At 43.3% G+C, this 22,876-nt stretch overlaps 1 protein-coding gene across 1 annotated transcript; it reads left to right on the plus strand.

Annotated features, from left to right (window-relative positions):
- The first annotated feature begins 955 nt into the window (after window positions 1–955).
- Window positions 956–22,267, plus strand: LOC121460055 (signal-regulatory protein beta-1-like). Its single transcript, XM_041670168.1, has 8 exons — window positions 956–1,226; window positions 2,642–2,962; window positions 10,269–10,586; window positions 12,314–12,634; window positions 16,196–16,504; window positions 19,979–20,305; window positions 21,362–21,423; window positions 22,133–22,267. The coding sequence occupies exons 1-8, from the start codon at window positions 956–958 to the stop codon at window positions 22,169–22,171; spliced, it is 1,968 nt and encodes a 655-aa protein (XP_041526102.1). The 3' UTR covers window positions 22,172–22,267.
- The last annotated feature ends 609 nt before the right edge of the window (window positions 22,268–22,876 follow it).

The raw sequence follows: 22,876 nt of genomic DNA on the forward strand, positions 1-22,876 counted from the left end.
TGTGTGTGTAACTGAGTATGCCAAGCTGATTCACAGGCTGTATATCCAGAACCAAGCCTTTAAGAATGGGCATGGTGCAGGGGTTGGTGTGGGTCAGACAAACCCAGCAGGAAAAGACTGCGCAAGCCACAGAATTAGGCCTGCCCGTGTGGAAAGCAGTGCTGCAGTCTTGTGGAAGGACCTGTTTTCTGAAGCCTCCTAAAGTCTTGTTGCCCGAGGCAGCCGAAGAGTGGTACAGCGGGGTCATAGCTCGATTTCTCGGGCGTGTGTCCAAGCATGTGCTCTCTCTCCTCAGGCCCCAAATGGTATCGCCATGTCCTCTCCCATAGATGGATTTATTTGTTCCTCTGTTATTGAGGTCTTTCTTTTGTTTTATTATCTTTTAGAGACAGGGTTTCTCTGTGTAGCCCTGACTGTCCTGGAACTCTGCTCTGTGGACCAGGCTGGCCTTGAACTCACAGAGATCCGCCTGCCTCTGCCTCCCAAGTGCTGGGATTAGAGTCGTGGGCCACTACCACCCACAGTTTTGTTTGTTTCAGCTCAAGAAACCGCCCTGTAGAGTGACTCCTCATTTTCTCTCTCTGCACATGCTGGGCTTCCTGGGGACACTCCTTCCCCCCAGTATTCATATTTTATTGGCTGTTTGCTCATTATGGTCCATTTGCATTTCCCTCAATGTCAGATAGCACAGGTACTATATTCTCCCTTGAGCATGGCTGCAGGGAAATGCATTTTGACTTGAGTGAGCCATTGCTCTAAAGCTCTGGAAAAGTGACCTCAGGAAAAGGGAAAATTTTCATTACTCATGAGACGGGCCTTGCTAGTGGTCACATACTGTTGTAGATTGGTTTCTCCAACAATGCGAAGATAGTCACAACTGGTTTTTGTTTTTTGTTTGTTTGTTGTTTATTCAGCTGGGAAGCCTTTCATCTCTCTGGAGGGCCCAGAACAGAGGATGACCACTGCAAAGCCAGTGACCTTCACCTGCACCGCTGGCCTTTTCAGCTCCAGGAACCTCAGTGTCAACTGGCTGAAGGACAATAATAAACATCCAGCTTCAGCCCCAGAACTGGTGCCTATCAGCAAAGATGTTTACTACGTCACAAGCAAGGTATCCGTGGCATTGGCCAAACATGATATCTTTTCTCAGATCACCTGTGAAGTCACCCATGAGGACCTCGATGAGTCCCTAACAATGACCATCAATCTTTCCCACGTGATCCTAGGTGAGTGAGCACTGAAACACATGGTGGGACCGCACTGGTAGCACGGAGGCTTTGCCCAAAGCCCCGTTTTATAATGGGAAATAGAAATTGATCATCACCAGCCTTGAACAGATGGATATGGATGAAAAGTACAGGTTCCATGGGCTGGCCAGCTGGGCTTTGATCTTAGCTGTACCATTCCAATCATATTGGTCACGTGTCTTAAATGTTCTGTGCCCCAGTTTCCCTAAAAATTTAGAATAAAACTAACACTTTCCTGGTAAGTTTCCTCTGAAGATTAAACCTGTCGTTCCTTCTAGAACACCCAGAAGGAACTATGCTTAATGCACTGTAAGTCATTTACAAATGTTTGACCTTACTATTGTACGGATCCTAGCATCCTTCCCTAAACATATTTTTTATTTATATTCTTGCTAATGGTTAAACGTTTCTAAATACTTATTATTAGTGGAAGCTGGTGGTATAAGACTTGTAATCTCAGTTCCTTGGGAAACAGGCAGAGATATAACAAGTTCCAGGCCTGTAAGGGTCAAGATTGAGTGCAAGGACAGCCTAGACATTTTGTGAAATAAAATACAATAACTAAAAAACAGAGCTGAGCTTCTCCTTCAGTGGCGGAGTGCTTGTCTTCTACGCATAAGATCCTGAGTTCTGAGAATCCTTTAGCATTGTATGAAATATAATTCACTCATAAAATGAACATCTACTATATGCCAGACACTGCTGTAGGTGTTGTGATTATAGAGTCCCTGATCTTGTGGGGCAATTCACTTTAATAATTCCTGTGATTCTATGTCACAGTATGGAATGTTTAAAACACAGACCAGACTACATATCCACGTGTCTCCAGCTATGTTTCATGAATATTTGTTTCATGAACATTTGTCCCTACTTATCTTACATGAAACATATAAAAACATATAAAAATTGTTCATTTAAAAAGGGTGAACTCTCTTCATTGGGAACTCACAGCAGCTGGAAGAGAATTGCAGGAGATCAGGCCACTTGACTTCCAGCATGAGATGGAGAGCTCATGGACCCTGCCCCATATCTGTGGGTCTCCTGTGCTTTCTGAAAGAATGAGAGACTTTTCCTTAAGGGTGTGGCCCTGGTAGGTCAACCACGCTCCATTGTCCCAAACCCATGAGCATATAAACAACAAAAATTATACTAGCTGGAATTAAAAAAAAAAAAAAAGAAAAGAGGGGCTGAAGATTGGTTTAGTGTGGCAGAAGGCTCAGGAACTCAAGATCATTCCTAGCTACATAGAGAGTTAAAGGTCATCTTGGAATTCTTGGGCCACCGCCAACCAACCAACCAATCAATCACATCTTAACAAAACAATCCAGAGACCCTGGAACAGGGAACTAAGACAGTAACAAAATTTCACCTGTTTACTTCCTGCTCTTGTCTAGTTATCCCTACACTGAAGATCACCACGGAGCCCCCGCAGATCCAAGATCATGCGCATCAAAGAGTGAACCTGACTTGCCACGTAAACCACTTCTACCCCCCAGTCGGGCAGCTTGTCTGGATTAAGAATAAGTACAAGATCCTGACTCTCAAGCTCTCTCAGGCCACAAGGAACTCCGATGGGACATACTCTCTAAAGCACACACTGCAAGAAGGTGCCATATCGGATGAGAGCACCTTTATCTGCATGGTGATCCAGGTAGACCAGCCTCCACTGAGGATTGGCATTACCCTGGGAGACCAGACCCCCAGTAAAGGCAGAGGTGTGTGTTTTGTCTCCTTTTACCGCCAGGCCATTGTTGCTGTGATATGATCCTTCTGTATGCTGTAAATATGTAATACTCTCATTGGTTAATAAGAAATTTGTTTGATCTATAGCAAAGCAGGATAAAAGTAGGCCAGACAAGCAAACTGGGAACTGGGATGAAGGTGGACAGAGTTAAAAGAGGTATGAGCAGGCTGCCCAGAGAACCCTATAAAGCCACGGACCATGAGGCGATGCATAGATTAATAGAAATGGGTTAGTTTAAAAGTAAGAGCTAGTTAATAATTAGTCTAAACTATTGGCTGAGCACCTCGTAATTAATATCACTTCTGTGCATTTAGTTGTACCCAGGCCAACAGGACAGAAAAGCTTCCCTGCTATTTACATTGTGCTTGAAGAGCTAGACTCCGGGAAACCCTTGGTAAAAGTAGAGAAAGGACGCCCTCCCTAGTGAGAATGCTGTGGAATACCCATCCCTACCTGCACCCCCTTTCTTCCAGATATTTCCACCAAGAAATGAGTCTCCCTTGCTGCACTCATCATGTTGCAAGTTTTTTTCTTCTTAACCCTTGGTTGCAAGAAATCGCCAGCGTTAAGGACAGCTGGGCTCCAAATAACGTGTGGGAAAAGCAATTAATCAGGATGTGAATTCAGCTGGATGTTTCTGGAAATCAACTTTGAAGAGCTCCAGAATTACTCCTTAGCTAGGGAAAGGGTCACACAGCGTGGGTGTCAATCCCCCGTCACTCCCTTCTCTCTGTTCCTTTCCCTTCTTTCTATGCACAGGGCTCCTGATTTCTTCTATTTCTTCCCCATTTTACTCTTTGCAGACTCACACTATTCTCCCACAAGAGGGCGCTGTGCCGTTACAATCCAGAGCTTCCTTGTTTCTTAATCCAGCTATGCTTCACACTCTTGGGAGAAGGGACTGCTGTTCTGAAGCAGACCTGTTAGTGCAGGTGCACAGTCAGGGAGAGATACAATAAAATGTCAGGCACGGGCAAGCCAGGGGACGGCAGTCTGCGGGCTTTTCCTTACAGCGCACGTGGGCTCTCTGCAGTGTATTGCAGCGCAGGTAGCTATCAGAGAAGGAGCAGAGATGCCAGGCAACCAAACAGCCCATTCGCACAGCAGGCTTCCACCCTGATTTCCATCTAGTGGCAGAACCAGCCCTTTTCTGGTTGCTGTAAGAATTCTCAAAGATAATGATCTCCACATTTCTTTGGGTCCTGTTTCGTTGCCCAGTAGAAATAAGAAAAATATTCACACAGTTTGCTATAGATCTGGGTGACACACCACAGAATAATGCTTTTTCATAGGAAGAAAGTTGCATGATGTTTTAACAAAGTTTTTCTATTTTATTACTATGGTGAGAGCTGTATACAAGGCACTAACACATCTCTGGAGCTGTCCCTTCCCATGCATCCCCAGATCCCTGTCCTCAGCACCAGACTCCTGGGTACATCTACTCACACTCTGTTCTATCCGGTTAGAGCCCTCAGAGCTCTCCCTCCATGTCACCTACAGAGCACCAAGCGCTCATCACCCACAGAGCAGGCACTGCATAGCATTGGTCCTGCTGCCCCAGCTCACACTATGAGAGCAAGCAGGCAGCAGAGTAAGAGGAGAGTCACAGCCAGCAGCACTAGGCTTACAGAGCAGCTGCCAGATCACACGCTCGGTGCGGTGTTTCTGTATGCTTCACTTTTTTGCCACCTTAGAATGAAGACCTTAGGTTTATCACAAAATGCCTCTCAAATTGTCGGGAACTCTTAAGGATCCCTCTCAGAGTTCAAATAAAGACAACACAATAGGCAAATGGAGCTAAAATCTGAAAGCTAAGAAAACTATTCACAACACAATCTTTCTCTCCATGCTGCTGCTGCTGCTGCTTCTTCTTCTTCTTCTTCTTCTTCTTCTTCTTCTTCTTCTTCTTCTTCCTCCTCCTCCTCCTCCTCCTCCTCCTCCTCCTCCTCCTTCTCCTCCTCCTTTTCATGTTACAAATGCTCCCAGTAATATATACCCCTATAAACCAGCAATTCCTCAGCCCTAGCAGCTTCCATGGCTAGAATTCTTTATCCCCATAAAAATCAGATAGGAGTTTTTACACACAGAGATCTGTGGCTGTCAGCTCAAAGGTGGGAGTGGCTTAGTACACGTCCTTAATGGAGACAGTTAAGAAATGGATTAAATCACCAGGGAATTCTAGAGGAGAAGGCAAGTGCACTTCGCTACATTTTTAGGTTATTAGAGCAAGAACTAAAATGTTTAGCTTTCAGTAAAATTACAGACAGGGCACGGATTTTTTTTTTTTAAATCAGTACACCACTTTTTTTGTCCCAGCATTCATGCAGGGTATTGGGAAATCAAGAAACCTATGTAAATAATCAGGGTGAAGCTATGGCTCCTGGTTTGATTACACATTCACCAGATGGTGTAATTTCTATAGGCCTTCAGGTCTGGAGTTTGCACCTATTGCTCCAAGCAATAGAAACAAAGAGGAGACCCAGGTCTCTAAATTATCAGTGTGTATATATATATATATATATATATATATATATATATATATATATATATTTAGTATACAATATATGCCTTCAGGCCAGAAGAGGGCACCCGACCTCATTACAGATGGTTGTGAGCCACCGTGTGGTTGCTGGGAATTGAACTCAGGACCTTTGGAAGAGCAGGCAATGCTCTTAACCGCTGAGCCATCTCTCCAGCCCCTAAATTATCAGTTTTAAGGTATGCTGTTATCAGCCGTTCTGATCGTGGGCATTGTGGGTCTGTGTGCCAGCAGGAAGGAGGTCTTTCTCTGGGTTGTGGTTAATCATCTCTTCTGCTGTCCTTGAGTGTTAAACACAAGCAGTAAAATCATCAGAAAACCGAGGTGAAAGTGAGCGTAAGGAGTTAGGGATCTTTTAATGTAATGTTAGTTTGGGGTCATTGTATTCCTTACCCATAAGTGAGGTAAAACCAGGGCCTGCTTATTATCCATCTGAGCAGATATGAATTAGCAGATTTTGGCAAGCAGTAATTCTGTGCCCTTGGATGTTTGTGGATATCTGAAATGGAATGCTCTTACTTAGACTGTTGGTAAAGATAATTGTAAGAACGCAGGTCTCTGGATTTACCTAGGAGAGAGAAACGAAGGCCTGGCAGTGGGAAACTGTTCTTACACGTAGCTAGGAGAATACAATCGCTAAACCCCCAAAGCGTAGGAAAGAGCATAGAAAATGATCGAACAGTTTTGAACTATGGAAATTAATTTCCAAATTTGTAGCAGAAGGGGAACCAGCTACAGTGAAGAATCTACAGCAACAACCAGCCACTTTATTCACTAAGCAATAATACCAAAAGACTTGCTTTTGGGTTTGAAACCTTCACCCAAAGCCCCTGACTTTGATGAGTCCCTCGTAAAAAGACAGCTGAATAATGACTGTAGAATGTTGCTGCCTGTGGCATCAAATCCTATCGGAAGATATTTGCTTTTCTTGAAATGTCACATCTGAATATGCCACCCACCCCCCACAAACAAGTGCTTACACTTCAGTGACGTCTGAGAGCCCAGGTCTGCAGCTTTATTATGCCTGGCCCTCTTCTGCATGTCTCCCTCCCCACCTTGGAGTTTATGTGTAAACTTTGCCGCTGAAGGCATCAGAGTGGCCAGAGCCTGTGTGACCCCAGGAATACAATTTCCTTTTTAATTTGTTTCATCTGTCAGTGAGAGATGCCAAGAACTCCTTCCCTTGGCTCCTGCATGGTATCTGAACACTGGGGCACAGTTGAGCTTCTGCAGTGATTATTCCAAGTTTGCATGGTGCCTGTCCCAGAGCTGGACTGAAAGCAAGACAATATTAAAAATCGGAGATGTGGAGGCAGATTTTTTTGTTATAGGTATATAGAAAGGCATATATAGATTTTTGTAAGTTGATTTTGTATTTTATTACTTTGTTGACATTGACGAGAATTTCTAGAAGCTTTCTGATGGAACTTTGGGGTCTGTTATGTATAAATGTAATAAATTACATAAATGGACATCCAGATAAAACTCATATGCTCATCTCAATAGGTGCAGAAAAGGCCTTTGACAAAATTCATTGTGCCATCATGCTAGTCATAGAAGGATTTCATCATTACATATCTTCTGGAAATGGAGATAATTCAACTTCCTTTCTGACTGAACCCCATTCATTGTGTCTCCTGTTTTATTGCTGTAGCTAGTTCTCCAAGCACTATAAGGCAAGAATGGGGTGAGTGAACAGCTCTTGTCACTGCTGATTTTAGCAGGAGTGCTTCAAGTGCTTTTCCATCTAAGATGATGTGGACTATGGGCTTGTCACATGTGGCCGCTGATGTCCTTCTACAATTTATATAATGAACACATATTGACCTTTTGTCAAAGACCTTTTTGGCATCTATAGAGATGAGCACATGATTTCTGTCTTGACATTCATATGATTTATTAAATGTATTGAGTACTTATCAATCCTTGCATTTCCAGGAGATAGCCAACTTGATAGTGGTAGATGATTTTTTTTAAATGCACACCCATATTAAGTTTGCAATTAGTTTGTTGAGAACTTTTGCATCTCTGTTCACCTTGCACATTGGCCTGTAGTTATCTTTATAGTTGTATCTTTGCCTGGTTTGTATGTAGAGTAACACTGGCTTTGTAGGAAGAGATTGGAAGTGTTACTTCTTTTTCTATTTTTTTAAAAAAATAATTTATGAGTGTTGTGGTAGATTGTGATGGTATCTTGTTTGTGCTTTAACAACTAAAGCTTGCATGAGGATCAGAGTATGGAGCTTGTCACTAGTTAGCCATGGAGGTCAGGCAGTGGTGACACACACGGTTAATCTCAACACTCAAGAGGCAGAGTCAGGTGGATCTCTATGAGTTCATGGTCACCATGGGCTTCGATGAGATTGATCCAGTTGAAAAGAGATGCAGAATGAAGTAGCGGTGTCTCATACCTTTGATCCAGGTACCTGGGACTCACACACAGTTAATCCCAGCACTAGGGAGGTGAAGACAGGAAGGGATATGACTAGGGAGCGAGAAATATAAGGCGGGAGGAGACAAGAGGTCATTACATTCAGTCTGAGGATTCATGGAGACAGGATCATGCCCACCTTGGTCTGGGGATTCAGCAGAGGTGAAAGGTCTCACGAGTGGCTTCTTTACTTCTCTGCTCTTTTATTATCTGAACTACAGTAGATCTTGGCCAGTCTTGTACCATTCTGCTATGAATCTGTCTTAGCCTGGATTGCTTTGTTTTGGTTGGTTTGTTATCTCTATTTTTATTGCTGTTTCCACCTCTGTATTTGTTTTTGGGTTGATTTAAATTGTTTATCTCTTTTTGGTTCATCTTTGGTGGTTTGGGAGAATCTAGAAATTTGTTTATTTACTTTCTTACGTAATGGAGTATAGATTCCAATGGTATTCCTTTAGAATCTTCTAGATCTCTTTGGTGTCTGTTATAATGTTTTCCTATTCATATCTGGTTCTGTTGAGCTAACTCCTTTCTTTCAACTAATTGGACTAGCAGTCTGTCAATCTGATGGAGGAAGGTCATTGGCTAATAAAGGCACTGCCCTGACCCATTTTATTGGTTAGAGGATAGGTGGGAGGAGTAAACAGAACAAAATGCTGGGAGGAAGAGGAAGTGAGGTCAGAGACTCCACAGCTCTGCTCTCCGGAGCAGACGCCTCAGCAGAGACGCCATGCCCTGTTCCCTGGCAGACACAAGCGATGAAGCTCGGACCCAGGATGGACTAGGCTAGAATCTCCCCGGTAAGCACACCTTGGGGTGCTACACACAGATGATTAGGAATGGGCTAAATTAATATGTGAGAATTAGCCTAGAAGAGAATGGGCCAGGCAGTGTTTAAAAGAATACAGTGTCCGTGTAATTATTTCGGGGCATAAGCTAGCCATGTGGGCGGCCGGGTGTGGGGGACGCAGCCCTGCCGCCCCATACTACTACATCAATCTTTATCTTCTCAAAGGATCACCTCTCAGATTTGTAGATTCTTTATACTGTTTTCTTTATTTATTCTTTGATATCTAAAAATTTTAAACCAACTTTATTATAAAAACTTATAAAAATTACACACCCAAGTTAGCTAGACCCAATATGGAGACTGATCAATGAACTTTTATACAGTTAGGCTGTCCATTTTGAATGGAAGTTGTATAGCTTCATTGGACTTTACACTTTCAATACTGAATATATTTTATATATCCACCTACCATCAAAATAAAAAAAATCCACAACAGAGGTGAAACTGAAGCAATTAAATATTGTATCCCATTTCATAAGTCATATCCATTACCTGCATTCATTCCTTTCTCTTTTCCTATAGTACAGCCTTTCTTGTTCTCTTCTCTACTTTGTTTACATAATGCGTATATGGTTGGTTAGATTCCACCTATGAGAGGGAATATGCACTTTTCTTCAACCTGAGGTTTTGTGATCTCACTTAAGATTATGCATTAGAAGTCCATCCGTTTTCCATCAGATTTTGTGATTACATTTTTCTTCAAAGCTCAATAGCACAAACATGTGGTGTGTGTACATATGTGTGTATGTGTGTGTGTGTATCCCAAATATTTTGTTATCCATTCATTGTTGGAACCAGCAGGAAAGACTGCGCAAGCCACAGACTTAAGCCTGCCCGTGTGGAAAGCAGTGCTGCAGTCTTGTGGAAGGACCTGTTTTCTGAAGCCTCCTGTTATTGTCGTTTTTCTTTTCTTTTATTATCTTTTCAAGACAGGGTTTCTTTATGTAGCCCTGACTGTTCTGGAACTTGCTCTGTAGACCAGGCTGGCCTTGAATTCACAGAGATCTGCCAGCCTCTGCCTACCGAGTGCTGGGATTAGAGAGTCATGGACCACTACCTCCCACGGTTTTGTTTGTTTCAGCTCAAGATGTCCTTTGTCACCACCCTGTAGAGTGACTCCTCATTTTCTCTCTCTGCACATGCTGGGCTTCCTGGGGACACTCATTCCCCCCCCCCCCCAGCAGTCATATTTTATTGGCTGTTTGCTCATTATGGTCCATTTGCATCCCCCTCAAAGTCAGATAGCACAGGTACTATATTCTCCCTTGAGCATGGGTGCAGGGAAATGCATTTTGACTTGAGTGAGCCATTGCTCTAAAGCTCTGGAAAAGGGATAATTTTTATTACTCATGAGACGGGCCTTGTTAGGGCTTACATACTCTTGTGTATTACTGGTAATTCTAACAATGAGAAGATGCTCACAACTGGAGTTTGTTGTTTGTTTTTTGTTTTTTCAGATAGGAAGCCTTTCATCTCTCTGAGTGGCCCTGATGAGAGGAAAAAGACAGACACTTCAGATTTAGTCCCTTTTAACTGCACCGCTGGCCCTTTCAGCTCCAGGAACCTCAGTTTTAATTGGCTGAAGGACAATAATGAACTCCCAGCCTCAGCCCCAGAACTGGTGCCTATCAGCAATGACTCTTTCTATGTCACAAGCAAGGCGTGGGTGCTATTGGCCAAACAAGATATCTTGTCTCAGATCACCTGTGAAGTCACCCATGAGGACCTCGATGAGCCCCTAACAATGACCATCAATCTTTCCCACGTGATCCTAGGTGAGTGAGCACTGAAACACACGGTGGGACCGCACTGGTAGCACAGAGGCTTTGCCCAAAGCCCCGTTTTACAATGAGGAATAGAAATTGATCATCATCAGCCTTGAACAGATGGATATGGATCAAAAGTACAGGTTCCATGGGCTGGCCAGCTGGGCTTTGATCTTAGCTGTACCATCTCATAGGCTACACCATATTGGTCAATGGTCCGTGCCCCAGTTTCCCTAAAAAATTAGAATAAAACCAACACCTTTCTGGTAAGTTTCTTCTGAAGATTAAGGCAGTTGTTTTTCTAGAACACCAGAAGGAACTGTGTCTAATGCGTGGTAAGTTGTTTATGGGTTCTTGATCTTACTACTGTATGGACCTAGCATCTCTCTCTAAATATATTTGCCCTATGCATACCATTGCCAATGTTTAAAATATCTAAATATTTATTATTAGAGAGAGATTGTGGGATAAGGTGCCGCACACTGCGCCCCCGTGTCTGTGCTCGGTGCGCTATTACCCAGTTACCGAGCTTCGGGCAAGGGGCTGGAGGTTGAAAACTCAGACACAGAGACAGACCAACACACACAGCTCCCAACGCTGGTTCAGAAAGCCCATCTTTATTAACACCATGTAGACTTAAATACACTGCAGTCAATGGTCAACAGGTGATAATCCCATTCTCTGATCCTCTAACTAGGCACAGCTTCTAGTAACTTATATTAGAAGGTTCTAGGAGGGAAAAGCAGCTGAAGGCCAGGACTCGTTAATCCCAGGACTCATTAATCCCAACAATAAGGCATGTAATCTCAGCTCCTTAGGAAACAGGCAAAGATGTAACAACTTCCAAACCTGTAGGGGTTAAGACTGAGTTCAAGTCCAGCCTAGACAATTTAGTGAAATAAAATGAAATAAGTGAAAAACAGGGCTGAGCTTCTCCTTCAGTGGCAGGGTGCTTGTCTTCTATGCATTAGATCCTAAATTCTGGGGAATCATTGGCATTGGGTAGAATATTATTCACTCAATAAACAATGAACAGTTTCTTGTGCCAGACACTGCTGTAGGTGTTGTGATTACAGAGTCCCTGATCTTGTGGGGCAATTCACTTTATTAATTCCTATAATTATATGTCACAATGTGGAATATTTAAAACACAGACCAGACTACATATCCACGTGTCTCCAGCTATGTTTCATGAATATTTGTTTCATGAATACTTGTCCCGACTTAACTCACATGAAACATATAAAAACATATAAAACTTGTTCATTTAAAAAGGGTGAACTCGTGAACTCTCTTCATTGGGAATTCACAGCAGCTGGAAGAGAACTGCAGGAGATGAGGCCACTTGACTTCCAGCATGAGATGTAGGTCTTCGTGGACCCTGCCCCATAGCTGTGGGTCTCCTGTGCTTTCTGAAGGAATGAGAGAGTTTACCTTAAGGTTGTGGCCCTGGTAGGTCAAGCACGCTCCAGTGCCATGAGCATATAGAACGCATGAATTAGACTAGCGGGAATGTAAGAAAAGAGGGGCTGGAGAGATGGCTTCGTGGAGGCAGAAGGATCAGGAACTCAAGATTATCCCTGGCTACATAGTGAGTTCAAGGTCATCTTAGAATTCTTGGGAGCCTGCCAATCACCCAATCAATCAAATCTTAACAAAACGATCGAGAGACCCTGGGGCAGGGAAGTAAGACAGCACCAAAATGTCACCTCCGTTTGCTTTTTGTTCCTATCTAGTTGTCCCCACAGTGAAGATCACCAAGGAACCCCCAGAGATACATGATCATGCGCATCAAAGAGTCACCTTGACTTGTCACGTGAATCACTTCTACCCCCCAATCAGACAGCTCACCTGGACTAAGAATAATAACAAGATGCTTACTGTCGAGCACCTACAGACCACCAGAAACTCCGACGGGACATACTCTCTAAAGCACACATTGCAGGAAGATGCCATGTCTGATGAGAGCACCTTTAGCTGCTGGGTGTTCCAGTCTGACCAGCCTCCGCTGTGGGTCATCATCACCCTGGGAGCACAGCACCCCACTAAGGGCAGAGGTGTGTGCCTTGTCTCCTCTGTGTTCTCAGGGCATTGTGACTGAAGGGCTAGAGACTCAGGGAAACCCTTGGTAGAAGTAGAGAAAGGAAGCCCTCCCTAGTGAGAATGCTGTGGCATAGCCCCACCCACACCTGCACCCCCTTTCTTCCAGATATTTCCACCAAGAAATGAGTCTCCCTTGCTGCACTCATCATGTTGCAAGTTTTTTTCTTCTTAACCCTTGGTTGCAAGAAATCGCCAGCGTTAAGGACAGCTGGGCTCCAAATAACGTGTGGGAAAAGCAATTAATCAGGATGCGAATTCAGCTGGATGTTTCTGGAAATCAACTTTGAAGAGCTCCAGAATTACTCCTTAGCTAGGGAAAGGGTCACACAGCGTGGGTGTCAATCCCCCATCACTCCCTTCTCTCTGCTCCTTTCCCTTCTTTCTATGCACGGGGCTCCTGATTTCTTCTATTTCTTCCCCCTTTCATTCTTTGCAGACTCACACTATTCTCCCACAAGGGGGCGCTGTGCCGTTACAATCCAGAGCTTCCTTGTTTCTTTATCCAGCTATGCTTCACACTCTTGGGAGAAGGGACTGCTGTTCTGAAGCAGACCTGTTAGTGCAGGTGCACAGTCAGGGAGAGATACAATAAAATGTCAGGCACGGGCAAGCCAGGGGACGGCAGCCTGCGGGCTTTTCCTTACAGTGCATGTGGGCTCTCTGCAGTGTATTGCAGCGCAGGTAGCTATCAGAGAAGGAGCGGAGATGCCAGGCAACCAAACAGCCCATTCTCACAGCAGGCTTCCACCCTGATTTCCATCTAGTCCTGTGGCAGAACCAGCCCTTTTCTGGTTGCTGTAAGAATTCTCAAAGATAATGATCTCCACATTTCTTTGGGTCCTGTTTTGGTTGTCCAGTAGAAATAAGACAAATATCCACAAGGTGGGATGTATCGATCTGGGTGACACACCCCAGAATAATGCTTTTTCATGGGAAGCAAGTCTCATGATGTTTTAACAAAGATTTTCTATTTTATTACTATGGTGAGAGCTGTATACAAGGCACTAACACATCTCTGGAGCTGTCCCTTCCCAAGCATCCCCAGATCCCTGTCCTCAGCACCAGACTCCTGGGCACATCTACTCACACTCTGTTCTATCCGGTTAGAGCCCTCAGAGCTCTCCCTCCGTGTCACCTACAGAGCACCAAGGGCTCATCACCCACAGAGCAGGCACTGCATAGCAGTGGTCCCGCTGCCCCAGCTCACACCATGAGAGCTGGCAGGCAGCAGCCAGAGGAAGGTATGAGTCACAGCCAGCAGCACTAGGCTTACAATGCAGCTGTCAGATCACAAGCTTGATGTGGTGTTTCCGTATGCTGTCTTCTTTGTCACCTGAGAGTACAGACCTTATGCTTGTCACAAATCATTTCTCAAATCTTATTGGAAGGTTTTTACTTTTCTGGAAATGTCACATCTGTCTATGCCATTCAGTTCCGACAACCAAGTACTTAAACTGCAGTGATGCCTGAGAGCCCAGGTCTGCAGCTTTATCCTGTATGTCCCCATCCCCAGCTCTTGGAGCTTATATGTGAACTTTTATCTTTTCTTGAGCATCTTTCAGGCATTTACTGATATATCCTTGAAGTTCATTGGGCTGTCTGTGTCTTCTTTAAACTCTTTGGATTCTTCAATGACGTTTATAATTTTTCCTTTACATTTTTCCCCGTGGTTCATCTAGATATCCTTCAGTGGGAAATGTTTCTATAGAACTAGTGATTGTTGGTGCTGGGCATGCAGTCTTGGTCATTCACAGCTATGTTTTTGCTATTGACCTAGGCATGTGGATTTCTTTCCCTGGTTGTGTGTCTGAAGTATGGTTCTTCCCTGCTTCCTGCTGGGACGGTGCAAGAACTGTGTGGCCAGAGCTAGACTTGGGTTCAGAGATGGAATGGTTAGTTTTTGGTTCTGAGTAGGCTTACTAAGAAGATCCACTGCGAAAGCTATACTTCTGGAGCTAGATGTGTGCAGGTGGGCTTGGGGGAACTCATCAGGAAAATCCAATGGGTGATTTTTTTTCTTTCTTTCTTTTTTTCTTTCTTTCTTTATTAAAGATTTCTGTCTCTTCCCCGCCACCGCCTCCCATTTCCCTCCCCCTCCCTCAATCAAGTCCCCCTCCCTCGTCAGCCCAAAGAGCAATCAGGGTTCCCTGCCCTGTGGGAAGTCCAAGGACCACCCACCTCCATCCAGGTCTAGTAAGGTGAGCATCCAAACCAATGGGTGATTCTTGCTCCCAGAACTAGACCTGAGAATGTAGGAACGCCACTTGCAGAATTGTGGGACTGTTTGGGGAAAACCAATGCATGAGCCTGTGTTTATTATTTTAAAGATACTAACAACCCCTCAAGTGGTCCTTTGAGATTTTGATGTTGTCGTTGACACTTTTAAAGTAGTTACCAAGCATGATGCATTCAACATCAGCTTCCTTACTTGTTAATCCCAAGAAATAAGATTCACCCCACTTTGTTAAAGAGTGAGAGGCATGAAAAGTTAAGTTGTTGAGGCGTGTGTGTGTGTGTGTGTGTGTGTGTGTTACAGATGTAGTTTGGATCCCAAAGTCTAAGGCCTGCCTATGGGCATTAAGAGATTTCCCTTAGTCCATCAACTCCAGCCTGACAGCAAGGGAACCAGGATAGGACCAAATTAGGCCCTCTGAATGTGGGTGACAGTTGTATGGCTGGGGCAGACTGTGGGAACACTTGCAGTGGGACCAGGATTTATCCCTACTGCTTATACTGGCTTTTTGGAACCCATTTTCTTTGGAGGGATACCATGCTTAGACTAGATATAGTAGGGGAGGGCCTTGGTCATGCCTCAAAGCAATATACTAGGTTTTGTTGACTCCCTATGGGAAGCCTTACCCTTTCTGAGGAGTGGATGGGGTGGGATAGGGGGAAAGGTGGAGGGGGCAGGAAGAGAGGAGGGGGTGGGAACTGGGGTTGATATGCAAAATGATAAAAGATAGTTTTTTTTAAAAATTAATTAATTAAAAAAAAAGAAAAATTTCCCTTTAGCAGTGACTGAAGGAAAGACTGAGTATAAGGTCAGAGGCCTAGACCCCGGGACTAGGCTAACTGGTTTTGAACTCCTGGCTATGCCACTAATTACAAACTTGGACCTGTTCTCCCATCCATTGCTGCCTCCTTTTTCTTGCTTGTGAACTGGGGATATTGACAGCTACGTGTAAAGTTGCTGGGGGAGGGGGATTTGACAAATTCTAGAAGAGCCTCATTGCTTGCTATGAGTGTTTTCTATGTGGTGTTGTCTTCTGAGCTACATGGAAGAGCCTAGGAGCCTGGCATTGCTTGCTATGAGTGTTTTCTATGTGGTGTTGGTCTGCTGAGCTGCGTGTTCTTTGGTCTTATTGTTTGCCATCTGCAAGTAGCTTCAGAATCCTCCTACCAGCAGGAAATATCCAAATCTCCACGAAAGAGGAAGTGGTGGGACTTTGCAAGGGGGGCTCCAGGAAACTGTTGGCACTGGAATTTGATGTGCCGTGGATCATCTCTTCTTTCAGGAAGGAAAGACTACGCTAACCACCTCGAAGGCCCCCTGCAGCGGTACTCACCGGGGACAAGCATCCAGCTGAAGTACACATCCTCGGAGTTACCAACGCGGCAGGTTACTGTGACCTGGCTCAAAAACAACCACAGCCTTCTCCAAACCCAGACCAACGTCTTATCCAGTGGAAACGGTTATAATGTGACTAGCAGTGTGCTTGTCCCCCTGGAGAGTAATGACATCCTCTCCTCAGTTCTCTGCCGGGTTGAGCACAAATCGTCTGTGGTTTTCCAGAAGGTCATCACCTTGGACCAGTACCTCCGTGGTAAGACTTTTCTCTTTCTGGAGAAGGTAATGCTGAGATGGGCTGTGGGCTGCTCTTGGTGTCAGTTTACTCATGGAGGAATGGCCTTACTTGGTGGTGACACCAGAAACAGAATCTGTGACGTTCTTAATGCCATGCTCTGCTCAGACTGACTATGCAGAAGTGGCATTTGCTGTTGTCATAACTACCCACATTAACTCAGAATCACTTTCTTCATCTGAAAAACAGATAGAATGTCTACCCTCTGAGATTTGGTTATAGTATTGCTATTCTATAGAAAGAATACTAGAAGGGCTTGGTGAGCTTGTAAAGTGTGGGGACTGTGTTGTCCTGAGATCATTACGACCTGGACGAGAGTCTGATTTTTCCTTTCGTTGATCTTTACAGGATGCACCAGTGCTTGGTAGATCTGTAAAGTCAGGGAGATCATGATGTCTCATACCTAGGAGTAAATTTAAAGGTTCAAAACTGACCAATAAAAATTAACTATCTAAAGCCTATAAGACTTTCAAAATTTAAAAAATATTTCCTTCTAATTTTTTTGTATCTGCACAATAGAATAAATATGCTATCATCATGGAAGCAACCCATCATTTTACATGAACAAAAATACTAATATCACCACCTCCAGAAAGCATAGTTCACAACTGATCCACCGCATTATGAGGTGGGTGTAACATGAGGGGCTGCTCATTGGGGTTTCTGTCCCACCCGGTACCCCACATCTGGCAAGCCCCAAAGAAAATCACACAGAGATCTCCATAAGTTATAAAACTGATTGGCCCATTAGCTCAGGCTTCTTATTAGCTCTTGTAGTTTATATTAACCTATTATTCTTATCTATGTTAGCCATGTGGCTCAGTACCTTTTTCAATGGGGCAGATCATATCCTGCTTCTTAGTGGTCTGGGCTGGAATGTGGAGAAATGGGCTTCCTCATTCCCAGCATTCTCCTGTTCTACTTCTTGTCTGGTTTACCCACCTATACTTCCTGTCTGGCCAATCAGCATTTATTTAAAACATGATTGACAGAATACAGACAATTCTCCCACATGGGGGGGGGGTCCTGCCTTACTTAATTGATCCAGGTATCTTGTACTCTTTGTCTTATTCTTAAAGATTCAGACATGAAAGCACCCAGTACTGAAAAGCTGTTGAGCGAATGAATGATCTCTGCCCAACTCTATTTATGTATTCAAGTTGCTTGTGTTATCGGCCTTGGTATGTTTGGATGTCAAATAGGAAAAGGTAGTTCAGGGAGGCCTCTTTTTTCTTTAATATTTATTTGTTTGTTTGTTTGAAATCCCAAATGCAGTTTCTTCTCCCTCCTCTCCTCCCAGTCTCTCTCCTACCTTCTCCTCTCTCCCCCCATTCCACTCCGATTCCTTTTCTATTCAGAAAAGAGCAGGCCTCCTACTGATATCGACAAAACATGGTGTATCAAGTTGTAGTAAGATTAAGCACCTTGCCTTGTATTAAGGCTGGGCAAAGTGACCTAGTATGAGGAATAGGGTCCCAAAAGCAGATAACAGAGACAGACAGCCCCTGCTTTCATTGTTAGGAGTTCCACAACAAGACCAAGCTACACAACTGTAACATATATGTAGCGTGCCTAGATCAGTCCATGCAGGCTCTCTAGTTGTTGGGTCAGTCTCTGAGCTCCTGTAAGCCCAGGCTAGTAGATTCTGTTTCTTTGTGATTCCCTTGACTCTCTGGTGCCTACAATCTTCTCTCCCTCTCTTCAGCAGAAGTCCCTGATCTCGTCCTTATGTTTAACTGTGGTCTGCATCTGTTTTCACAAGTTGCTAAATGAAGCCTCTCTGATGACTATGAGGCTAGGGACCAATCTATGAGTATAGCAAAATATCATTGGTCATCATTACATTGGCATTTTCTCCAGTTGTGTTTGGGTCTCTCTTAGGTCTCTAGGCCATCCAGACTCTGGGTCCCAGCTCTCCAGGCAGTGTCAGGGATGGGATCATTTTTGTGGCATGGGTCTGAGGCTGGACCAATCATTGGTTGGCTACTCCCACAGTCTCTGTATCACCCATATCCCAACACATCCTATAGGCCAGACAGGCTGTAAGTCAAAGGTTATGTAGTTGGCTTGGTGTCCCAGTGCCTTTACTGATAGTCTTGCCGGGTCACAGGAAGTGGCCAGTTCAGGCCACATATCCTCTTCTGCTAGGAGTCTTAGTTGGGGTCTTCCTTGTAGATCCCTAGGAGTTTCCCTTGTACCAGGTTTCTACCAGACCCTGAAATGACCCCCTTTCCAGTCTGCTCTTTCAGTTCTCCCCCCAATCCCACCCCACATGATCCTTCATATCCCTATCCCCACCTGTCTCCAGTCCACCCACAAAACCTCTTCTATTTCTCAGGGAGGCCTCTTTACCCAAGTATTTCTTACGTAATTCCCTGAAGTTAGTACAATTGTGTAAGGAAGAAAAGTCATAGAACATAGAAATGTTCATAAATGAACTGATTACTTATCAAACTAGCTACCGTTTCAACCTTTTCTTACACAGCACATATATCTCCAGCTAGGTTTTCGGTTGTCTTAGGTCTAAAAGCAGGACTTCAGGCCTCAAACCCTGAGTTCCTTGAAGTTGTAATACATAGGACTTATATTATCTACTCTAGACAAAGAGCTGAAATCTGCCTAATTTAGACGTTGGAGAGTTGATTTGGCCTTAGAAAATGTCTTAATTTCAAAATCTCAGAAGCAGAGCAAAAGCAGCTTACACAAAGTCTGGTTGACTTTGACATCAGTGTAGGGCCCAGAACCTAGACCACCCAGCCTTCTGCTTAGTGTTCTGTTTCTACCATGCTGCTACTTCACATGAAAACTTCTGTAAAGGATCATAATGGGGTTTTCAACCCTGTGTCCATTGTCTGCCATTGTGAACACATTGTATCGTATGCTGAAAACTCCAACCAAATCCCTTCTAGAAGCCATCAGATACTAATTTCGGAAGACTTATAGTTTGGTTATCACTATAATATAGCAGTAGATGTTCTATCTCTGAGTAACACCACAATTTGCTACATGAGACACTGGACAAATTGTTTAACTTCTCCAAACTAAAGAGTTCTTTTTACTACGTAAAAATCTTAGTATCTTGGTCTCTAACACCTAGTATCTGTGAATCTCCAAATCTTGGGATTATCAAGTCATAGAGTAGGGCAACTGATTTGTAGTTTGCTAAGTGGATTTGATACATTTTCTATAGCTTAAAATGAAAAGAAGAAATATTAAGATGTGTCTTATCAACCCATCTTCCCATCCATCTATCCAAACCTGCATTACCACTCTCATCCCAGCATGCATTTCTCCATTCACGCACCTGCTAACCAATACCTGAATCTTTGTTTGTGGCAGGCACTGGGTTTGGTCCTAGCAGATGACCCTACCCTCAAAGGACTTCCAGTAGATTTCCTACAGTAATTGTTTGCTTTATATGAATTTTTGTCTCAGTTCCTCCTGCAGTGAGAGTGTCCCAGTCTTCTGCTCTCTCCAGTTTGGTGACTGTTACTTGCCATGTGCAGAGATTCTATCCACAGAATGTGTATCTCACCTGGCTAGTGGATTGCCATGTGCTCAAGAGACTGGAGCAACCTACACCCAAGAGGAATAAGGATGGGTCCTACACTCTGGAAATCTTGCAGTCGATAAACACATCAATGCAGAGGCCTGATCAAGTACTCACTTGCAAGGTAGAACACGAGGCACAACCTCCCATCCAGGCCAGCATTATATTTTCTGCACCATCCTATATCACGTCCAAAGCCGTTGGGAGCCTAAGTAAGTATGTCTCTTTTCTCTTGTGCACATTGGGGTCACTTTGATTGCTCATTGCACTACAGAAGACACTAGAAAGACAAGGAGTTATGAAACTCATTGATGTCTCATCCAGATTAGGAGTCTGTAGTTTCGTGAATAGGCAGTGGCTTCCTTTAGAGTGACCACCCAGAATGGTTCTTCCATTTCCATTGGGAGAATGTTCTACCAGTTGAACCTTGTTGAAAATGCCCTAGAGAAAGTTTAGCAGAGTGCTGATCCATGAGATCATGATGTTTGTCACTAGTGGCCATGAGATGTTTGTCACTAAGAGTCTGATTTAAAGTAGTCTCAGAAGTGTGGGGGTAAGCTTGCCTGTACACCATTCTATAATACTTAAACGTCATATCTGGGGACTGCCTTATGCCCATTCTAATAATAATTAATTAATTATTTATACTTAGTTATTTCACAAACATATAACCTCTATTCACCAGTCTACTTACCTGCAATAGGGTGTGAATCAGGTTTCCTAATTTATAGAATCCTTTTGAGGGCTAGATGTTAATATACAATGTCTATATAATTGATAGATTATCTATACTAAATGCCAGCCATTACTATTATTTGAATTTATATAAATTGTTTTCTAATTAATTTCCAATCATTATAATTGTGTAAATTTAGGCAACACAGCCAACCATCTCTCAGAAATCCTATTTCTTCATCTATAAGATGTTACTGATACAACAAGGGTTACAATAAGTGACCACTAGACCATGGGGACAAAGCATTAATTATATTCATGCTGGCAAATTGGTGAATGTCAGATCTTTAAGCAGTGTTTGCTGGAAAAATTCAAGGTAATTCACAGGTCTCTTATTTCTGAGAGCTAACTGTAAAGCAGTGAGCCCAAGGATGAAATGAAAGTTGCGAAATACTTAGAACTTCCTGGCAATAAGAAAGAAGGAAAGAAAGAAAGAAAGAAAGAAAGAAAGAACTTTCTGGCTACCCACATCACATAAGTCATTTCAACTCACATGACACCATTTGTTGACCCCTTTGCTCTGTGTATTTTAGGTTCGGAAAAATCTATCCATATTTTTGTGGCTTTCCTCCTATGCTTCAAGTTACTTCTGGTGGTGAGTGCACTAGTTACCTACATGTATAAGCGGTGGAGCCTGTAACTGGTGAGTTTGAAAATCGGCCTTAGTTCTTAGAAAGTGAGGTCACAGTCATGGCCGTGGGTAGTAGAGGACTTCGGAATAAACACACAGAGGTCACAGGATATGCCTTCAAAGCTTCCCACAAATGATATCTAGCCTCAAGAGGAGATTGTAAACCTCCTTAAATACCATTTGGAATTCTTAGAGGCTCCCCAACTGTGTTCACTGTGTAGCATCCTGGAGTCGGAAAATTTTCTAGTATGTTCCTTAGGATTCTGGGTGTAAGGATTAAAGATGTGAAAATGAAATAATAATCAAGACCTCCTAAGAGTCTGCCCACATGTTGTTAAATTTTACTATGATGTCAACCAATAAAACACATAGAAAAGAATGGACATACTAAGTGGAGGAAAAGATGAATGTACATAGGGAAGAGAGGCCAGAACTCAGAAGGAGGTGTAAGATGTAGTACAGAGAGGCTTCATTTCTGATATTACTTTAATAAGTGATGAGAGAGAGAGAGAGAGAGAGAGAGAGAGAGAGAGAGAGAAAGAGAAAACTGGCCACTTAGTGTGCATTCAACAAATAGTAGTAGAATTAATACATGAATGAAAAAAACAAATGAGCAAATGATATTTCCCATTTCCACATGGCCGGTAACACATTGTCCCCTACCCTCTCCAAGGAGCTCAAATGGAGAGAAGATGAAAGGACCTGTTGGTGACCCAAGACTCCTGCCCTTCGCTCTTCCACCTTCTCCATAGGTGCACTGCCTCTGTATACTGTCAGAGATGGACTTGAGTTCCTTAGGGATGCTCCAGCCTTGAGATGCTGAACTTCAGATGAGCTTTGCTTCCATCCTAAGGCAATTTGATGAGAAGGGAAACAGATGCTCGCTGTCTCTGAGTGTGGCCAACCCATAATTTCCCAGTTTTCACTACTCTATATAATTTCTGCAAGTGTGATTTAATTTTAGCAGACACAAAGCTTAAAATTACTAGAATGTTGAAGAAATATTTTCCTATCTCAAAATGGATAAAAACAATATAAAATATCCCTGGACACATTATACCATTTTGCAAAAGTATTAACCTTTTGCTGATATCTTCTTCAATTTCTTTTAGAAATCGCCCTGCCTCTGCTGGTTTTCTTTCTCAGTCATGGTTCTCTACCGTTATGACATACGCACAGCCTTTAAACACCATAGAGTAGCTTTGCTTCTATTTTTCACAACATTTATTATATTGCATACAGCATTTTGAAACTTTATTTCATTTTTATACTTACTACACCTCCTGAATTTATTAATGTTGAAACATTAGCTGTTTTATTCATTTTACAGTACTCTCTGGTCTTCTATTGTAACAGTATGCCATATTTTATTAATCCATCTCATAATGGACACTGAACCTTTATTCAGCGCTTTTGC

This window comes from Microtus oregoni, unplaced genomic scaffold, assembly GCF_018167655.1.
Source record: "Microtus oregoni isolate MIOR12 unplaced genomic scaffold, Mior012 000020F_ref0000438, whole genome shotgun sequence".
Classification (NCBI taxonomy): domain Eukaryota; kingdom Metazoa; phylum Chordata; class Mammalia; order Rodentia; family Cricetidae; genus Microtus; species Microtus oregoni.